The sequence below is a fragment of the Acanthochromis polyacanthus genome, chromosome 10, assembly GCF_021347895.1.
Source record: "Acanthochromis polyacanthus isolate Apoly-LR-REF ecotype Palm Island chromosome 10, KAUST_Apoly_ChrSc, whole genome shotgun sequence".
Taxonomy (NCBI): domain Eukaryota; kingdom Metazoa; phylum Chordata; class Actinopteri; family Pomacentridae; genus Acanthochromis; species Acanthochromis polyacanthus.
In genome coordinates this window covers 8498246-8518161 of record NC_067122.1, presented here as the reverse complement: position 1 = coordinate 8518161, position 19916 = coordinate 8498246, and the positions used below count along the sequence as shown (strand labels likewise).

At 39.7% G+C, this 19916-nt stretch overlaps 1 protein-coding gene across 2 annotated transcripts in view; it reads right to left on the bottom strand.

Moving 5' to 3' along the window:
* fstl5 (follistatin-like 5) overlaps positions 1 to 19916 on the bottom strand; it is a 195700-nt gene that overhangs the window by 156788 nt on the left and 18996 nt on the right. For both annotated transcript variants that reach the window (XM_022202159.2, XM_022202161.2), the window contains exon 2: positions 5274 to 5415. In XM_022202159.2, the coding sequence (XP_022057851.1) occupies positions 5274 to 5415 (142 nt within the window). The remainder of the gene's footprint in view (positions 1 to 5273; positions 5416 to 19916) is intronic.

The following is a 19916-nucleotide window of genomic DNA, read 5'->3' as shown; positions in this document are numbered from 1 at the left end:
TGCAGGCCCTCGTATGTTTGGCTACATAGGCAGGAACATCATGGGAATGCAAAATGCAGCTGTGCCTTTTTGCACCATCACTTTTCTATATAGTGTATTGTGTGTTTGTCTATTCGTAATTTTCATCTGAATATGTTAAAAGGTCCCATATGGTGAAAATCTATTTTAAATGTGTTTGGTTGCTGCTATAAACTTGAAGGTGTACGGTAAAAGCGGTCTAGATGTGAAGACATTTGTCTCTGTCACTCCTCAGGCTGAACAGTGGATTTACTTTTGATGACGACATTTCCACAACAATAAAAAAATCGTAGTGTTCATGCATTGTGACTAATGTTACCATTAGCTTTGATTGCATGGAAATTTAGGAGCAATTTTCAATTAAATAATCAAGGACTGGCTGCTTTACTGTGTTTTAATGTTGACTCTCGTGCTTCAGTTAAGCCGAAACTCAGCTGGTGTTTGCATCTGTTAGCTTCTCGACTGTTTTCTGTGCTCGCTTATACTACATTTTTAATACACATGAAGTCATAGTAAAGTTGTCATTGACATATTTTCATATTTTTGTTACTCGACGATGAAACAGCTTTATAATAATGACTGAAAAGCAACCCATTAAGACTATATGTTAACAAGCAGTCACTTTCAGAGCTATTTCCAAGCTACAGCGCCGCACAATTAAATTACAAAGTTTACAACCACAAGATTGTCTCATAAACCTTCCATACAAATGAGTTCAAACCAGCCGTACAACATTTTTCTAGGTCAAATTATTGCTCAGAGAGAAAGTCATGTCTGTCCACTGCCATGCAGCCAACTGACACAGAGAGAGAGTGTTCTTACTGAAGGAGGCGTGGGCAGCAGGGTCGTATTTAAAGCTACATTTACAACATGACTAAAACCAGGGTTATACTGTCAGGGTGAAATAAAACATCATTGCAGTATTTTTAGCTGACAGATTAAAAGACACCTTCTGGTGAGACTTTCATGATTTTGCTGAAAAGGGGCACAATGTGTGACCTTTACGTGTCCTGTGGTTAGCTGTGTTGCAGCTATTTATGACAGAGGATGTGGTAGCTGCCGCACTGCTAAAAGTCGTAACAAGCAACGACTAAGGAAAATGAGCCAAAGAACAGCACACGTAACCATGCAGCAGAACTCCAGCACGGACGTCAACACCTTGTTATTGCTATAGCTGACTGTCTCCATACAGTATCTGCTTCTTAAGCCCCCGTGGAGACGATACAGAAGGTGGTTACCTCACCCCGAGGCTGGCTGCCATTTGAAAGTAGACAGCTCATCTGGATGAGTGACAGGGGTTGGGGCTAAAACTGACCAGCTGAGGAGGAGGAGGAGGAGGAGGGTGGATATTTTACTGTCAGTAGTCACATTTAAGCCCAATGTAGACTGCTGCAGCTTTAACCGACGCTACTGTGCATCAAAAGGGTTTTCTTTTTTAAACTTTGTAGTTAATTTCATGTTATTTCTCCTATTTCCTGCCTCTTTATCTCAATCTAATTTGCCCACTGCCCCCTCTTTCTCTGTCTTTCTCCCCCCTCCCTCTCTTTCTCCCTCCCTCCCTCATCTCCCTCCCTGCTTATCCTCTGTTAATCTAGATTTGCCATGTGGCCAAGCCAGTGCTGGATGGACGGGGCTTTGCACACAGTTGTCCTTGCCTCCATTTTGTTTGTCCTGACATAACAGCTTGATGTCAAAGCGACAAACTCACAGAAATTGCTTTTGTCCCTCATGTCGGGCAAGTCTGGCCGCTTTTTCCACAAATTTCACAAATTACACATGAACCCACTCAATCATGCTTACAGTTAAACTCCTCATGTTAGACCGTGAGGGAAGTGTTTACCAGAGGAGGACTGAGAAAGGCAACCATCACTTTGAGCGGTATGCACTTTAAAACCCATTACAATTAGTGCAGAATTCTGCTGGATGGGATCCGTGTCCCGTACCTGACCCCGCGCGGAGGATTTCACAGTGAATTTCTGAAACAATATCATGGGAATTACAAGCAGAACATGTGACCAGCTGTTTATGGCTGAGTGCCTCCTGGTGATTGAAGTCTTTGTGAGGAAAGCTTATAAGGTCGTGTCCGATCCTGTTACCCTTGTCAAACACTGTCCTTCAGTGCACATCATTACACCACCAGCTCGAAGCAAAGCACATTTCTCTAAATGTGTAGATGAGAATTCTAATGCAGTTATGCATTTAGAAGTAATATTTCACACCATCATGTTTTTTTTACGAATGATTTATGTGAAAAGGCTGTAATTAAAATACTATGCAAACTCGAACTGATGGATATTTTGCCACCACTTGATTTTGATTATTTACTATGCTCTCAAAAAGCTCCAGCACTGAGCTGCCAGCCATGTTCTAAAACTTGGTATTGCTTGTCTACAACATCTCATTTTGAAACAACTGTTAGCGCTGCTCACTCAGCTGTATTGACAAGTGATGACCCGAGCCTCTCTGCAGTCTCGCCAACTGCGGAGAAAATTCTCCAAGCAACAAAAAGGCCCATGACACAAGCTGAAAAAGGTCTTACAGTGTGGCTTTTTTTTTTTTTTTTTTACACAAAAAGGCTGTAAATTTCCACAGGCTCATTTGACAGGCAGATAGATGAGTGGAGTTTACCTCTGTCCTCTCGAAAGACGAACTGTAATGGTATGCAGATGCTGTAATGACATTCCTCTGCGATGTAATCACAGCGCCTGGCACATTAACTTCATTGGAGTGGAAAAGCACATGCATCATTTTTGTAGCTTCTCGTCAAGTCCCCGCTACATGTGGACATACATTACGTTAATTACTAAAGTCACTCTGGTTCCAAATCAGGGCAGTAAAAAGAGACAAAGTCAAAAGTAGTCACTGCCCAACAGAGATAATTAATACAAAGGAGAGACAAGTGCAGTGTCACTTCAAAATACGCTGTTGGTTGAATTAAACCTTCTTTTAAAAAAGGTATGTCTGCTTTATTCCTATGGCATAGCCTTAAAAAAATAGCATACAGTTCAACCGAGAATAATGGAAAAGCAACAGTACAAAGGATTGTATTGGAGGAAGGAGATTAAAGCAGAACCAGGAAAGGTATTAAAGAAAAAAAGAAAAAAAATGGAAATGCAAAGTTGGAGAAACAAACCAACAAGCCACTGCTCTTCTTGTGTTAACTTCAGTGTTGTTTTTTGTTTTTTAATTACATCTGGAACTCTAAAGCTACTAATTTTAATAATAAACTAAGAAAAGGATTTTTTTCACGAGGAGCTTTTAGTCACGATCACAACCAGTTAGTTTGATAGTATATGAAGCTATAGTCCAATTTAAAGTCGACAGTTCAGCCAAACAATGAAAAAAACATTCTCTTTTGTACAAATAATAGTTTGGTTAAGTCTGACAAATAATGTTGATTCGAATTTATGGCAAAGATGTTGTATTGACTTTGATTAGATAAACCATATATAATAAAATGTGTTTTTGCTGCTCAAAATATTTTTAAAAATGCATTTTGAAAACTAAACAGCAGAATGCTTTTCTAAATGCAAAGTCAAAATACCTCAGGATAAATCACAGGCCTATAAAGTACAATAAGAGCGGATATTTTTGCTTTTTTTGGTGATATGGGCAAGCTTACCTAAATCATTTCATTGTGGAGTAATGTCCTTTTACTGCAAAATGATCCTACGGTTCAAATTTTGTTCCATCTTTTAACATTTAAGGAGAACTTCGTTTTCCACGTTCAGTTTCAGTCCTGTTTAATGAGGGCACCCAGTCTTTCCTAAAGCAGATTCTGTAAATTCTCACATTGGGACGCTTCTCTCTCTAGATCATTTACACTTGCTGATAGGGAAAGGCTCTGTCCCTGAAATCCTACACCTAAAAGTGTGAACACAGGCTAAGGAAAGACATTTTATCCTCCACAGGCTTCAAAGAATTCTCATTTCATGATGAAACACTGGAATCTTGGAGGCTATTTTTTTTTCTTACTTCAACACAGCCCGGAATATGAGGGTTCTGGGAAGGTACAAAGCACGTAAAACACAACCAAAATGAGTTTTAAACAATGTGTGCCGGTCTTTCAGGGCTGAAATCCAACACAGTCCTGGCAGAGGTGGATGATTGATCATTTGCTTCTCGTCCCTTTGGTATAGAGCAGCACAGCCTGGCAGAGGTGCTATCTCTGCAGGTTATTGACATCATATTGCAGGTTTTTTTTGGGTACTTGAAGTTTAAATCTCTTGACTTCTTTATCACACTCAATTCTCAGAGTAGCTGCTGCTAGAAAAGAAGCAGACTTTTTGGATAGTTGCTATCTCCGGTCTCCATGTTTAGAGAACATCTCTCTGAATACATCTTGTTGAAAAGGTCAGAATGTGTTTGACCATTGTGTCGATTCAACAGCTTTTCATCACTTCCAGCTCCTTCCTCAACTCTGATACAGTCCAGTGACGCTCCTGCCATCTGCTCCCTCTGACTACCTCTCACCCTTTAATACCACCATCTTTGCATTTCACTTCATGCTGAAGTGACTAAAGCTGAATTTAACAAATGTTAAAAAGCAACATTTATTCCGGAGATGACAGATTTCCTTAAAGTAAAAGTAAATATACAACCATTTGTTTCCGTAGATTGAGAGAAGTGTTTATGGGAAAGAAGGGGCTTATGGGAAATGTGTACTGAAGGATCACAATCTGACTAATGTCTCCTGACAAACCACTTTGTTTCCCTCAACTTTCCATCTGTCAAAACGATCAATTTTTTACCCAGTCTGGCTCTAATTGATCCATGTCTCCTACTCTCATGCCAAGAAACCAAATCAGAGAAAAAACTGATTATGCGACTAGTTTGGAAGATGAAAGTATTTAACGTGTTCTTCGAGATGCAACGAGACAGGATAATAAAAGTGGCAGATTCTGCTTGCGGGACCTGCCCTGTATCACTCACTCAATGAGCATTCAATTCCATCTTTTACTTAAATTGTTCAGCTAAAATGCCATGCCAACATCTCCACTTCATTCGGCGCTCGTCCTCGTCTTTGCTCAGCTGTGCCTCACATTAATCTGATGGTGTCTTTGAAACGACAGTCTCCTGGCACAGAGGGAGGGATAATGATTCATCAAGTATTTTTCAGTGGGCAGAAAAACAACAACCACAGGAGAGTCATCTGATGCAGGAAGAAAGCCCCACAGTAATTAGTTTCATACTTGGCAAAAGCACACAGTCCCTCTTGTTATAGACAGCAAATGAAAAAAGAAGGCAATCAATACCTTGTGTCGGAATCTCACGACTGGTCGATAGGGCGGTGACCCGAATCCCTCCTTGTTGGGTCTCCCGTTGGCGCCAAGCGCAGCGAGCCCCAACAGTAAAACTGCAGCCGACCACCATCTGGCTGTCTTCATTGGTCTTTTCCTGTCAAAAACCAAACAAGAATTGTGAGTACTCCCCACCAACACTCTGGAGGTTCAGCACCGGTTGGCCAAGACAATACATCAAGTCCGCTGTAATTAGTGTAGACAATGGGAACCGCAAAACTGTCGCTGGTTTAAACTAAAGCTATCAATACGTGCCCCACGCACGGTGAGGAGATTAGATCTCCTTTTGAATCAATTATGGGCAAATAGACGTCATGAGAAAATCAAGATAAAGAAGACAAAGAGCCAATATATTAAGGCAATTAAAGTGAGGGCTTTGGATTAATTAGGCTGAGTGTCTAAGTCAAGCAACTGCGATGTAGCGGAGAGATTACATCTTACACAGTTTCCTCGCAGCCGTGCAGAGATGCAGCCCAAATATATTTATTGAAAGGAGGGAGAATATTCATTTAAATTATTTATTATGCAGTGTAAAAACAAGTCTGACCTTTTCATGACATGAATTAAACAAAACAGAGTTTGTGAAGGAAAAGAACATGCCCTGTGAAAACGCCTGTGTCACAGAAATAGCAATGTTCAAGCAAGGATGAGGGAAAGACACAGAGGAGAGGATGTGTGTTCGCCAGGACTCTTAAATTGGCAAACACAAGGTTTAACACACACAAATACACAAACACACGCACAAGAGTTTTATGTTCCTACCCACAATGTGTTTGCTGCTTCTTATTTTTATCTTTTGTCTTTATCGGCATTTGTGCCCTCAGTTCTTTGGTGCATCTCACCGCAAAAATCCCCTTTGTCAGAAGCACTTTAGAAATTTGACTCGACTTGACTTGTTGATTTTCACAGACAAACACTGAGCTGTACTTTCTAAGCCGTCTCAAGCCACCAGTGCCTGCTCATCATCCTCCAGCGGAGCGAGATGACTGACAGCAGGATGGTGACCCTGCTTCCTTGTTCTTAGGAGTGACACTGAGTCAGACAACAGAGGAGCTGTTGTGGCAGCTCTGTGGGCCCACACATGCTATGCATCGGAGGTCAGGAGGTCGAGCCAGCAGAGCGGCGTGTCACTGTGATGTGCTGGACGATGAGGGAACTCTGAAACTTTATTTTTATGACTTTATGTGACTTCTGATGCGTTCCTGAGCTGCCTGACGCCTGCAGATTTTCTACACATCCTTTCCGTTAAACAGCTTTCCTTTACTTTAAACCTGTAGTGTGTGTATAACTGTCTCTTGATTTGAGTCTTTTTAAACTGTGCATTTACCATTTAGAGACATTTTAAAAGCTATGTTCTTTATCACACTTTGAGACAATCTTGATAGAATCTCTTCCTACACAAAATAGACCCATCATCAGCACACCTACAAACCCATTAAGCTCCTCACACTGAATTTATAAAAGCACTGTTCTTCACAACTGAGACAAACAAACCTGCTAAACTAAGGAGACATGCAAAAAGAAAGTAATGTACAGGGAGTGGGCAACATTTTTGCATAATCTTGTTTGTTAAAGCCTCGGTATTGAGCCTGATTGAAAACAAATCTGTATCTGTAGACGATAAGTCTTATTGCATTCCCTGTTTTTCTGTTTCTGTCAGTATAACTGGGAAGAAACCTTGATAGTCTAGTGGTCAGCAAGTTTTTGTTTAAAACAGGGGTCGGCAACCCGCGGCTCCGGAGCCACATGCGGCTCTTTCAGCCCTCTGTTGTGGCTCCCTGTAACTTTGGAAAATAAATTGTTCTGCCTTTCAGGCGCGTTTCAATGCATTTTAATATAGAGTTTTATTGTGAAATTATTGTGAAATTACCGCTCTTATTTTGACGTGTCACTTCACCGGATGTTGGGGCTGCTGGGGTTTTCCCCTGGCTGGGACATGAGAGCGCAAGGTTGATGCGGAGGAGATGGAGAAGCAACGCCTGTAGTTTCACGTCGTTTTGTACTCAAGAATGGCAAGCCTGTGTATTAAAGCTCCACTCCAAGAAAGACACGTCTTGTCTTTGAGTCAAAAGTACTCATGGTAGGGTAATACACGTTACACGCAAGAACACGGCAGCAGGTCAGAGAGTCAGAGGAGTGACGTCTTGGAAAACAGGGCAGCGACTTACCGGAGAAAAGTTATTAGCTTAAGATAAATAGATAAATAGATTTTACAAGTCAAATAGACATTCGCAAAATATTGATTTCCAGCTAACATTATGTAACATTTGAGGTCCAGGAGCAAAAAATGACATTAACCAAGTAAGATAAATATTAGTGGAAGGACACAATTTTAAAAAATGAATCTAATTAGAGGCTTTGTAATTAATTAATCACGACTGATTAACAAGGGCATAGAAGTAAAAAAAAAAAAAAAAAAAAAGCGATATATGCAGTGTTGTCTTCATTTTAAATGCCAAAAGGATTTTGCGGCTCCCGGTGTTATCTTTTCTGCGGGAAACGGGTCGAAATGGCTCTTTGAGTGTTAAAGGTTGCCGACCCCTGGTTTAAAAGAATGAGTCTAGAAATTCAAAAGATCTCTGAAACTTGCAAAAATAATTATTAAAAAGCTGGAAATGATCAACAGCCATACCAACCCCCAGCAGACACATTATGGTCGTTTTGGGCCGTGGGGCATTCAAAGTCTCACTTGGAACTTCTTTAATGTGATCATACTCATTCTCTATGCATTTCTAAGCTCTCCAGATCCAGGTAGGAACCATGCCTGCAGCTGCTGCTGCTCCACTTCTCTGCTAACACAGTCTTTTAGCCACACTGGGTGGATTACCATATCTGCTAGCACAATCAATCAACTTCTTTGCAGCGTCCCAGTGTTAAATGGGTTATTAATGGACTAACTTTTGCAGGAAGCTGTGTCAGAGGCAGAGACATATGCACAGTTTTAAGAAGTTTAACTGCATCATACAGCATAGTTCCTCAGAGGCATTCAGCTCATTATGATCAGTCACAACTGCAACATAAACAAGTAACTTTCTAGTTCATTTTCTGCTGACTGTTGAATGATACGTAATCCCTATAAGTGCTCCGAACAGCTTTCTAACTGTCATCTGAGCTATGCCGCATTTCATTAGAAGAGCCTAATCGAAGAAATCTGGCATGATGAATAACTAAAGAGAGCATTTGGAAAGAGTATGTTGTGGTGCTGCTGAACTGAGAAGTGTCTGTAATATTTTGTATCATTGACGAAAAATAGTAAACAGACTGCACTGATATAATACTAGACTACCTGAATGGGATAAAAATCTTTACAATGTTTTACTCTTATTCACCTGTTAACATTAAACAACAATGACTGCCATGTAAGTCTTTGACCTGCCCAGCAATAAGAAGGAGCCTTGGCAAAGTAAACATTAGAAACAGTCAATACAACAACAAAAATATTAACTTCCAAAGTGTTTAAAATATTGGGTGAACATATTTCTTAAACTGAGAAAATGAAATGATGAAATGACTAAAATTTGATTCACAAACAAAAAATTGAGCCAAAATGCCAAATAAGTAGTGCCTTTAAGTTTGAAAATGTGAATATTTATATAATATAATTGCACACTGAATGTCTTTGAACAGTTAGTTGAAAAAAAACAAGACCACTGATCAATTCAGTGTCATTGATAATAAAAATAGTCATTAGTAGAAGCCCTAAACATTACAAACCTGAACATTATGAGATAGGAGTTAATGCAGAACTGTTCTCGTAGACTAAAACAGTTTTAGCTAGGTAATTAACTGCCAACTGAGTTCATTATTTCTTTACATGATTTTCCCAAAATTAAACTGAGGGTTTCCTTTCCACAGCATATAAGGCTGGCCAGAATGCCTTGAAGCATCTGCCATGCCATGATAATTGGCAAATCGGTGTTGGAATGATGTGTTTTAATTTTTATTAGTATTATTGCCATACAAAACTCCCAAATGACCTGTGAAATAAGTAACAGTAATCCAACATCATTCATTATGCATCAGCATTAATTATTTGTCATTCTCTGACGAGCACGTTTAATCGCAGTGGCAGTTTTGGGCTTCTCAGGTCTTATCTAACATTAATAGCGCTGATACCGAAGTGACCTGATGAGCGGCTCACGAGTTATAACTATGGTAGCAACATGTCGGAATGATGAAATACTTGGAAACACCAGATTTGCCAGCACAAATCTGCCAGTTTGGCAAATCCCCTGAAAAGTGTGAAGTAACATCTTGGCCATTCCTGCAACCTTGGAAATTTTACTTTTTTATCCTGATGTCAGTGCAACTTGCATGCTAGCAAAGTATAATGTGGAATTATTAACTGTCTCTGCTTGTCGTGTTGCTGTAGGTGTATCGACAGGATTCTGATGTTTTAACCATCAGCTCCTCACAATAAGCACTCCTGACAGAGAACAAAAAGTGAGTCATATTAAGCTGTAATGTATTTAGAGAATTGCTACCATCAAAGAAAGCCTGGTCTTCTTATTCTGTCAAGGAGGCAGAGTCTCTGTGGAGTTAGGTGACAATCGGTGTTTGTTTGTCTGTTTGTTAGCAACATTACTCAAAAACAGACTGACAGATTTGGATGAAATTTTCAGAGAAGGTCAGAAATGACACAAGGACCAAGTGATTAGATTGTGGCAGTGATGTGGCTTATATTCTGGATCCTTGGACTTGTTAAAGATTTCTGTATTGTGAGATTGTGGCACTACGTCATCTGACTACTGACGATCACATGATTGTGATCCAACTGAAAACCCGCCGCTTCAGAGTTATCGGGACTTATCCATCGGAAATGATACAAGGAACAATTGATTCAATTGTGGGAGTGTTTCTGAGTCCCATCAATTCCCATTGACTGCTACATATTTAGGTCATGCAATTCAGTATCCATACATAACATACACACGCATAGCACACGCCTGTGCTCAGCGTAACATCATTTTGTTTGTATGTTCATCTATATTAAATGGCCACATTCCATGGTGATGATTTGTGTAACAACCGTTTTTCAAGATTTCAGCCATTGGAAATGATGCAACGACTGAGCAGCCTTGGCAGAGTACTGTGCTCTCAGAGTGCTTTTCTTGTATTTCATTTGTTGCCATAAGCTACCCTCTGTTTATTTGATTTGATTTTAGACCTGCATACTCGCTTGATAAACAAAGGTATACATTACATCATAAACTCTAAAATGCTCTTTAATAGTGGAAGCAAAATACTGTTTTATATTGAAAATAATATGACTTCATGTGATAGCTTCGGTCCTAATTTTGGCTGACACCAACTCCTGTGTGTGTATAATACTGTATAACAAGTCCTCGAATGTGACAGAAAATATGCACGACTGAGTAAACGCTGCATGTTTTGAGCCTTATATTATCTGTGTCGGAAGCACAGGAGACAGGAACAGTCCGGAAGTTTTTCTTGGACCCCCCTAGGGAGTGTCATCATAACTTTGGCGTGTGGTTTTAAATCCCCCAGAGCACGTCTAAGCTTTGTCATTGACTTTCAAATGAAGACTACCTATTTCCCACTATGTACACAATGAATCATGTCTTGACAAGCTCTCAGCCGCTCTCCCCCACCTCCCTCATCTATCTCATTCAGCAGATTTTTGCCATTCAATGCACAGGGCGAGCTAACAACAGAAATGTCCATACAGCCCCTCGTATAGATGCAGTGGGTGTGTATACAGACAGATGACAACCCAAAGGAAAAACCAGCATAGTGTCTTAGTATAGCGTTTCCCACTATGTGCCACAATGCTTCTTTGTGGCTTTTATGCATTTATTCTACAAGTCTCCAGAAACCTGCTGGATGGAAGAACTTCATTTTCTAAAAGATATTCCCACTTTAGGTGCTCTGATGGAGAGAACATATAGGCCAAAAACCTCCCATAGGTGTTCAACTGGATTGAACATTTGATTCATGGCATTTTCATCAAATCATTCAGCACCATATGGATTAGGTACGGTCTTCCTGGAACAGACCACACACACTTCAAGATAGAAAACACTTCATCAAACAATGGAGGCAATCAATCAGAACAGACGTGTACTGGTTTGCAGTGACCTTTCCCTTTAAGGAGACAAGTGGACTCAAGCCATGCCAGCTAAATGCCCCCCCACTGCATAACAGATCCCCTTACTGTAGGGGTCAAACACTCTGATCTGTGCTGTTCTCTTAGTGTACGCCTCACTTGCACTAATCCACCTACAGGGTAACAGGTGACTCATCTGACCTTATTGTTTTTTTCCCACCTCTTTGTAAACCAGAGCTGGGTTGTTTTTTTTTTCACCACAAAGATCTCATCTGTGCATTCACCTTTGTATAAAGGGCTTCATGTACTGCAAATATACTATAATATCCCTCTATATGGAACATAGTCAAAGGACATTAGATGTATTGATCTTTCTGACACACTCTGATCATCGAGTTCTTTCACATCACACTAATAAACAAGCATCACAGTCATCAAACGCACATTATTGACAGCAATTCCTGATGGTATTTACTCATGTCTTTCCCATGCAGCTCAATGCAGATCTCACTGTTCCTTTTGAAACACTAGCTAGACAGGCAAGATATAGATATCTGCGACTGAAGCTCCTGCCAGCTGTGTCTCAACAATGAACCCCATTTCAAAGTTTGTTCGATCTTTTCCTCTTTTTATCAACCATGCAGTGCACCTGTGTTGAAGTATCTGCATTCCCTTTGTTTTCCAACTTATTTAGTCATGGTTTTTCTGTAACTTGTCGTCCGTTGTTATACATGCATCACACTGGCCTTATCACACTAGGCATTAGCTGGGTTTGAATTAATGCATGCATTGTAGTTTACTATCGGCTGTCATGCATGTTTGGTAAGTCATAACTCTGGAAAAGAAAGGAATACATAATTAAAACATGCCATTCATTTTCTTGACACCGTGCATGATTTTCTTCCAAAAGGCCCTCATTCAGAAACACACAACTACCATAAGTCATCTTCGACTAATTCTGACTTATTGCTGATAACTCTTCAGTTTACAACTTTCTAATTACAGTCAGCTTGTCTCCAATTTAATTAAACAAATCCCTTGAGAAAGGAGAAATTCTGAATATGGATGACGGTCCACTGGGACCATCCCTGAGTGTCTTCTCTCACTGTTTCTTGGTAGATAGTACTGTATGAATTACAGAATCATTCATGACTTTAAAAAAATAAGATAGAGAATGTGTAGTTTAAGCAATTAAGACAACATATGGTACAAGTTAACACATGTAAACCTTTTGCTAAAGGGCACTGAACCCTCTAGCAGATCATTTAGAAGACTAAAAAAAAAGTCACATCCTAGGCTTTCCTCCAGCATCTCTTTTGCAGTGCTACCTACCATTTCTTTTCTAAAATTTCCCAGAACGACTAAGGGGTTTGTCTTATTTCTCAGCCAGCTGAAAAAAGGTCTGGAGTAGAAAGTATAACATCATGAATAACATAGGTATAGGACGGAAGATTACAGTTTTAAATCCCTGAGCTCGTGCACAATTTCAGTTTTATACTTATTGACCATTTTACTTGTAACCTTTACAACCTGACAGCTCTGTCATTATTTAAACCTTTACACAGTTTAGAATAGTTATTGCTGCTGTCAAAAGTTTGTCAGTTTACTTGTATGTTTATTTTTGAGGGAACAGTTAAAAGAGGTGTTATACTGAATAATGAAAAAAAAAAATCCTTTATTTTGAAAGATGTACACCTACAACAGATGATGGGTCATACTTCTGACTGTAACAGTTAATGCCAGACAAGATGGCACACTGGCAATCTGAAAAGATGAATAACTCAAATGTTATTATTGCTCCAGTGTAAGATTCTAACTACTACTTTCAAGTATAATTCAAATTTTTAAAAATGTCAACTATTTTCACAATTGAATTAAGTGTCAGCAGTGCAATTTTAGCTTTAGAATTACTCAAAGTATTGTTGCTTTTTGCTGTTTTTTGATAACAGTAAGAACACAGTCAAGAAAATTTGGTGAAACTGTCAATGGACAAAACCAAATTGGAGGAACTCCTGCTGAATTTCCACTCAGGGAATGCAAGTACTAGACATTAATAGACTGATCTGACAGTATTTATTTGGACCAGTTCTACATATTAAAGAGGCCACTGAGTGTAGAAAACACCCCAAACACACTCCACACCCTTACAAAATACTATTATTAGCACATTGTTTATGTCATGAACACCTGTTGAGTCAAAGTCACAGTGTGGTACAACAGAACAGCAAGAAAACAGTGCTTCCATGCAAACAGAAGCCTAACGAATTCAGCTTGTCTGCACACAGTTCCTCATCACTGCATTCACATTTCGTTGTAAGCAGCTAAAGTGAGATCATTTTTTTCACCATTTTATTTGAATAATATAAAACAAGTGAGATTTTTTCAAAAAGAAAAAAAAACCTAAATAATATAGACATGTCTGATATGAGTATGAACTTGAGCTGAAGAAATGTCTTTTTTTTTCTGCCCTGCTGTTGTCTGTTTTGCAACCCCAAAGATTTATCTTCTGAGCCCTTTTTGGCTTGCTGGCCTCCAGGCAGGGAACTGTTGTCTTAAACAGCAGCCGGATACAGAGAACTCAGACGAAGCTGAACTCACTGATGTTTGACAGCGTTCGTTCCTCTTGGTGTAGAAATATGAACTTGCTGTTTGCAACTTCTAAAGGTTTATCTACTCTCTGCTATTCGAAGCTGACAACATGCACGGTTTCAGTGTTTAACACCTTTAAACTCCCTTAAGATCTCACTGAGTTCTCCGACTGGAAACAGGAACCCGCTGTGGTTGTCCTGAACAGCTCCCAAGTGTGGGTGGAGTAAATGTCTATGAATAAGGAACAGGGCATTGCTGAGAGAAACATGCACGTTCAGTCAATGGACCGTGGCCAAGCAACCACTAAAACACTCAATGTGAGGGTTAAGACCAGTTCAAGGTCACTGTGCTGGTTGGATTTCTCACATCACATCTAAACACAAGGGAAGCACACTGGCCTCTGACATTTTAACGCTAAATATACAACAGTTTTGCCCAGCATGACATGTGGTAATTCAACAATTGAACTGCTGCAACTAGTCAGTGGGTTAAAAGTTAAACTAACACAATATGCTTTGGGAGCTGTTACGCTTCATGGATGCCATGTCACATCTTTTAGATATCCAGTTTATGAAACAGAGATAAGATCATACTCCTGCTACATTAGTTTATTTTTATCCTCATGAGACCCAAAACAGAAATGATGACAGACACGACAGAAGAAAACTGCAGAAAATGCTTTGAGCTTGCCTTGAAGATAATTTAAAAATCAAACTCTGCAGCACTGACAATTTTCTTTACACCAACATTATTCTGAATAGTTTCTGCGAATGCCACTTTTGCAAACTGTGTTTGGATCCTGTCAAGTGTTGAAATGACATTTGAAGCTTCATTCATCATTTTCCTGTGGCAGCAACTTCTCAGCATTTTGGCAGGTGTATCCTATTTTTCTTCTGAGTCCAAGGAGGGAAAATAACCGCTTTTTCATTTGTTCACTTTTATTTATCCAGTTTGCTGTGCAGGCACAAGTTTCTTTCCCTGCAATCACTCTGTTTCAAAGTCAGCAAGTCATGCAAATTTAAACCACTAACAGGTCCAGCAAATGAGAGCTGAGCTGCCTGTCAAAGCTGTAGTGCCTTGCTCAACAGTTAGAGGAGAGGATGCTTTAAGCAGTTTTTGCTGCCTTTAAATGACTTAAAATGTGATTTTTTTATGGTATATTTTAGGCAAGGAGTGGATTGTCGATTGTTTCGTATTCACTAGAAATCAGCATGTCAGTAATGTTTATTAAAAAGAATTCAAATATGGGACCGTTTATAAGAGTGGCACCACACTTTTGACCTTTTGAGTCTTAGATTAAAACTGGTGCCAATTAGCCTCAACGAAAAAGCAAGAGACTTCCACCTTCAGGAAAGTGCCTAATAAGCTTAATCAAGTGCAGCTTTCCTGAGCCGTCACTAAGAGCAGGAAAAGCACATTAATGATGGCTCTGTGTCGTTGAGGTGAGCCAGTTCCAGGGCTGGTATTGTACATCCCACCTCATTTATGCGCTGATTTGACCAGAGCCATGGTTCATGTTAGCAGCTCCACCTCAGCAATGACAAGTCAAACGTCTGTCTGCTGTGAGAAAAGTCGAAACTTCTCCACACCGTGTTTCAACAGAACAAATGCCGCAAATCAAACTCTTATTGAGCTGTTTATGTCACTGTGGCTAAACACATAAGTACTCATGAATAAATAAATAAAAAAATACTCTTTAAAACGTGAATATTAACTTTAATGCTTTGGGAGGTGGAGCAAAATATATGATCTGAGTGCTATTGAGTGACCTTGGATGGTTAATGTTATCCTCGAAAAGCAATAAATTAAAGAGCATTCGCCTTGTGCTAACAGTTCATTGAATATTGCTCACAGGATCTTGCTGCAGGTCGAGCTGAGGGGTGTATTATGAAGTCAGTTCATCACAGCCAGGCTTGTTTTGTGCCAGCTGCTTCGACAGGACGTCAGTCAGAGATAACAGGACAGAGGCTCCCAATTTTTCTTTTTTTTCAGTCGTTGTTATAGTTGTAAGTAGAGAGAGACAATGGGGAGAAGAGAGTAGGGGAAGGACATGCAGCAAGTGGTCACGGACGGGATTCAAACCCATGGCTGCTGCATTGGGGACTATAGCCCCTGTTCATGGGCTGCCCGTTCAACCAGTTTAGCTACTGGGATGCCCACCAATTTCCTTTGTAAACCCAGGTTTTCTCATCAAGCTCCCATATAAAGGGACATGTCATTTAGTTTCGCCTGGTGAGATCCAATTGCCACAGTGATGTGTCAGTGCTGGAGAAATGTCTGACTGCACCTCGTTATCATTCTGCTTTAACCCTCCTGTTGTGCTGCTGGTCAAAATTGAGCCGTTTTAAAGTTCAAAAATGTGGGTGAAAATAATATTTTCACAGTGAAACTTCTGATGTCCACATTTTCAACATTGTTGGGAAATCTTTGAACATTTTTTGGTGGAAAAAAGAAATGTTAAAAATGTTTCTTTAAGAACATTCACTGGATTTTGGTTGATTTTTATGTGAATGTTTTTAAAGAAAATAGAAGTTTTACTGATGTAAATGTCATCACTAGATGTTCTTAGGATTTTTTTTTGGGAAGATTATTGCTCATTTTTTGAAAATATTTACAAGAATTTTCTTGCCAAATTTGGGGGATTTTTAAAAATCAAACTTTTAAATGAAATTTTTAAGGAATTATTGGAATTTTTGGAGTTTTGCAAGTTTTCAGAAATTTGGGGAATGTTTTTTGCTGAATTTTTGGATTTTTTTCAGACAAGGAAACATTATTTTTTGGTGCCTGTAAATGAGGACAACAGGAGGGTTAAGGGAGAAATAAATGCTCTGGCTTTGTTTGTATTTCTTTAAATCAATTACGGTCATTTTGAGCAGTGCTAAACGCAGGATGCTGCGACAGTGTCCCTTTAAAATAGCAACGGGGGAATTGTTTCAACACTAGGAGGTGAACTTGCTATAGTGGTAGGTTTTTTCCAAAGCAAGGGAGATTTTCAGAACAGCAAGACAGAGAGAGTGGAAGGGGAGAAGAAAGTCACATGAAAATATGCAGCCGAAAAGCAGCCTTATACCCAAAGTCTACATCTGATGTGTCGGACTCCATGTCATTTCACTCTTCTTCTGAAGAAAATGTCAATCCATCCTCTGAGCCTCTACCTTCCAATTTACTGGAAGCAACTGAGGAACAGAACAATTTAAAACCTGCTCAGCTCCACGTAACAATTATGTTTCTGCAGTGAGGGAGGATGGCGTTTCAGAACCGCATTTCTAGAGCGGCACCACATGTAGATTGTATGGCAGCTTCAGTGCTCGACCTACGGTTTAAAAGCTATATTGTGCACAAAATGCTCCCTTATGCATAAATAATCACTAATATATGGTGCTCCCTTAGATATCCAGACACTGTCACAAAAAAATAAAACAATCGTTCTAGAAATGAGGACCTACAGCCTATTTTATTGCAGAAACAAGCAGCTTGCCTCTTGTTATGGGTTTGATGTATAGTTTTCCTGATAACCCTGCTGTATTACTGTAAAGGTACCTGTTTAACTACTCGGGGCCTCGGCCAGGCCCACACACTAAACCTGATCTACACACACTCAGCATTCAATTTGTTTAGCAACATTAGGAGCAGGGGTGCTGTCCCACTCTCCTCTGGGTTTTCAATAAGGTCCAGGAGTGAGGTTTTAGTTTCATTTTTGGTTTGTTTTCAGCAAAATGTTGAAGTTTTGAAAAGTCCTCTTATGCTTATATTTGTGTCTATGATTTAACATCACCGAAAAGTTCTTTTTTATCTTGAATTTTGCTTCAGTTAGTTTTGTTTAACCAGCTGCCTAAGTTCTTTTTGACATTATTTTACCATAAACACCTGATTTAATGTTGAATCCGTTTCATTTGCAAGCGAGGTTGTAAAACTCTTCAAGTTTTCAATCACAGATATTGCTTTTATTTTAAGCAGGGGATTAACTCTGTTTTTCCTTTCTTTTACACTGGATAATATTGCAATTAATTTGGAATATGAAATGTTTGTCAATAAAATGAAGGATGACTTACAGCCAACTCCTCAAAACTTTCGAGGTTATCGAGCACACAGTTAATATTCTCAAAATGTCATCTCGTGTTTTCAAGTTTAATTTCATATTTTCAAGTTTTATTCAATATTCTTAACTTTCCTGCTGAAATATGCATCCATTCATTGCCTCTAGGGCTACAACTAATGATAATTTCCATATTCTGTTCAATATTTTTCTTATTTAGTTGTTTGGTTTATATTACATTTTCTGGTGAAAATGGTGGAAAATGTCCATCAGTGTTTCCTAAAGTCCAAGATGATGGATTCAAATTTTTTGTTTTCTCTTCAACCCATAGATATCCAGTTTGCTGTCACAGAGGAAAGTGATCAGGAAGTGTTTACATTTTAGAAGCTTCTTTAAAAAGTAACTGAAACTCATTGACTATCAGAATGTTTGACAATTGACATGTTACCTTTACTTAGTCAGTGCAGCTCTGTCGCCTGTACGTAAAACTGCAAAGAGGTACATTTTCTTCTTCTTTATTTAAGAATATAAAACTTCTTGGAGGGAAATTGTGAAGTGGATTTTTAATTTTTTCATACTTTAAATATTTTCTTCCTTGTTGTCAGCTTGATGTCACATCCACACTTTTTCTACAAATACCTAGTGCCATATAAACAACTATTCTCACTCTGTTCTCTTTTAGAAATGTTCACTGCTGCTGAAAAACTACTTCCAAGAGCTTTACTTTGTTGTAAATACACATTAATGTCGTTGAACTAATGGGATTTGCTCAGGGTGTGGCTTGATATTGACTTCAGAAGTTATAAATCTGCACAGTGAGGACGATCACACATTGTTAGAGTCAGACTAGGTGCATAGACTTGTGTGGCCTTACTGGCATTCTAAGCTTCTGTGGTTGGTCCCCTGCATCAAAAATTACTATCTACACCAGGACAATTTCCAGGCAAAATGAAGCCCGCCTGTACAGCTGAGAAATTGGATTGCAGCAGGAGTACGGGGGCCTGTTCAGCTCGCTGCTGAATGTGCCGGTCGCTCCCAGTTTGCTGCGTAAACCAATGATTTCCTAAAGAGGCCTGTTTGAAATTATTCAAATTGTCAGTGAGGTCACTGGAGGGGAACTTCAGTCAGCAGATAAACTGCTCAGCCCCTCTCACCCCCCACCATATGCTTCAGCTGACGCATCCCTGACCCCCTGTGGGCTGATCTCTTTAAGCATGCTCAGCTGTATTTCTATGTACAGATCAATTTCGGTTGGAGTACTACAGTTTGCCTCTGCGATATCTGGAGAACGCTGGAGCATCTGCTGAGTGCTTGCTGCCCAAGCACCCTGCCGTAGCATGTCTTATTTGGCAGAGTTATCGCGGCACTTCTCATACAGTCCATGCTCACACGCATACATCACCAGCAGCACTGTATACTGATAAAGGACTGCTTCAAGTTCAAAGCACGTCCAGAACCACAGGCAACACTCTCCCCCTAGGGTAGTGCCTCCGTTTGGTCCCTCTTCCTTCTTACAAATGTTGGAAATACTGTGCCAGTCTCTCAGAGGGAGCAGTTCCTTACAACAAAAGAACAGAGGGATGATTCTGAATGGCTTGCGTGCCTAAATGAGCTTCTCATATAGTATTCATGTAATGCCTCTGCATGATGTCTGTATGAATTCGGGTTTGAGAAAATTTCTTGCATACCGTGACTGCTTTGGTAATATTGCGCCGCATCAAAGAAACGTTTACAGCCTCTGTGGTCCGTGCATTTAGGATGCGCATGAAAATGAAACAGTTGAGGTTTGAAGAGGACATGCTGAAAAGTTTTGCATAGGACACCGGAAAAAAGGCATTTTCTGACGGTTTTCTAGTGGTTCTAGAGGAGTAGAAATCTCTAACAACTCAAACAGACCGTACTACAT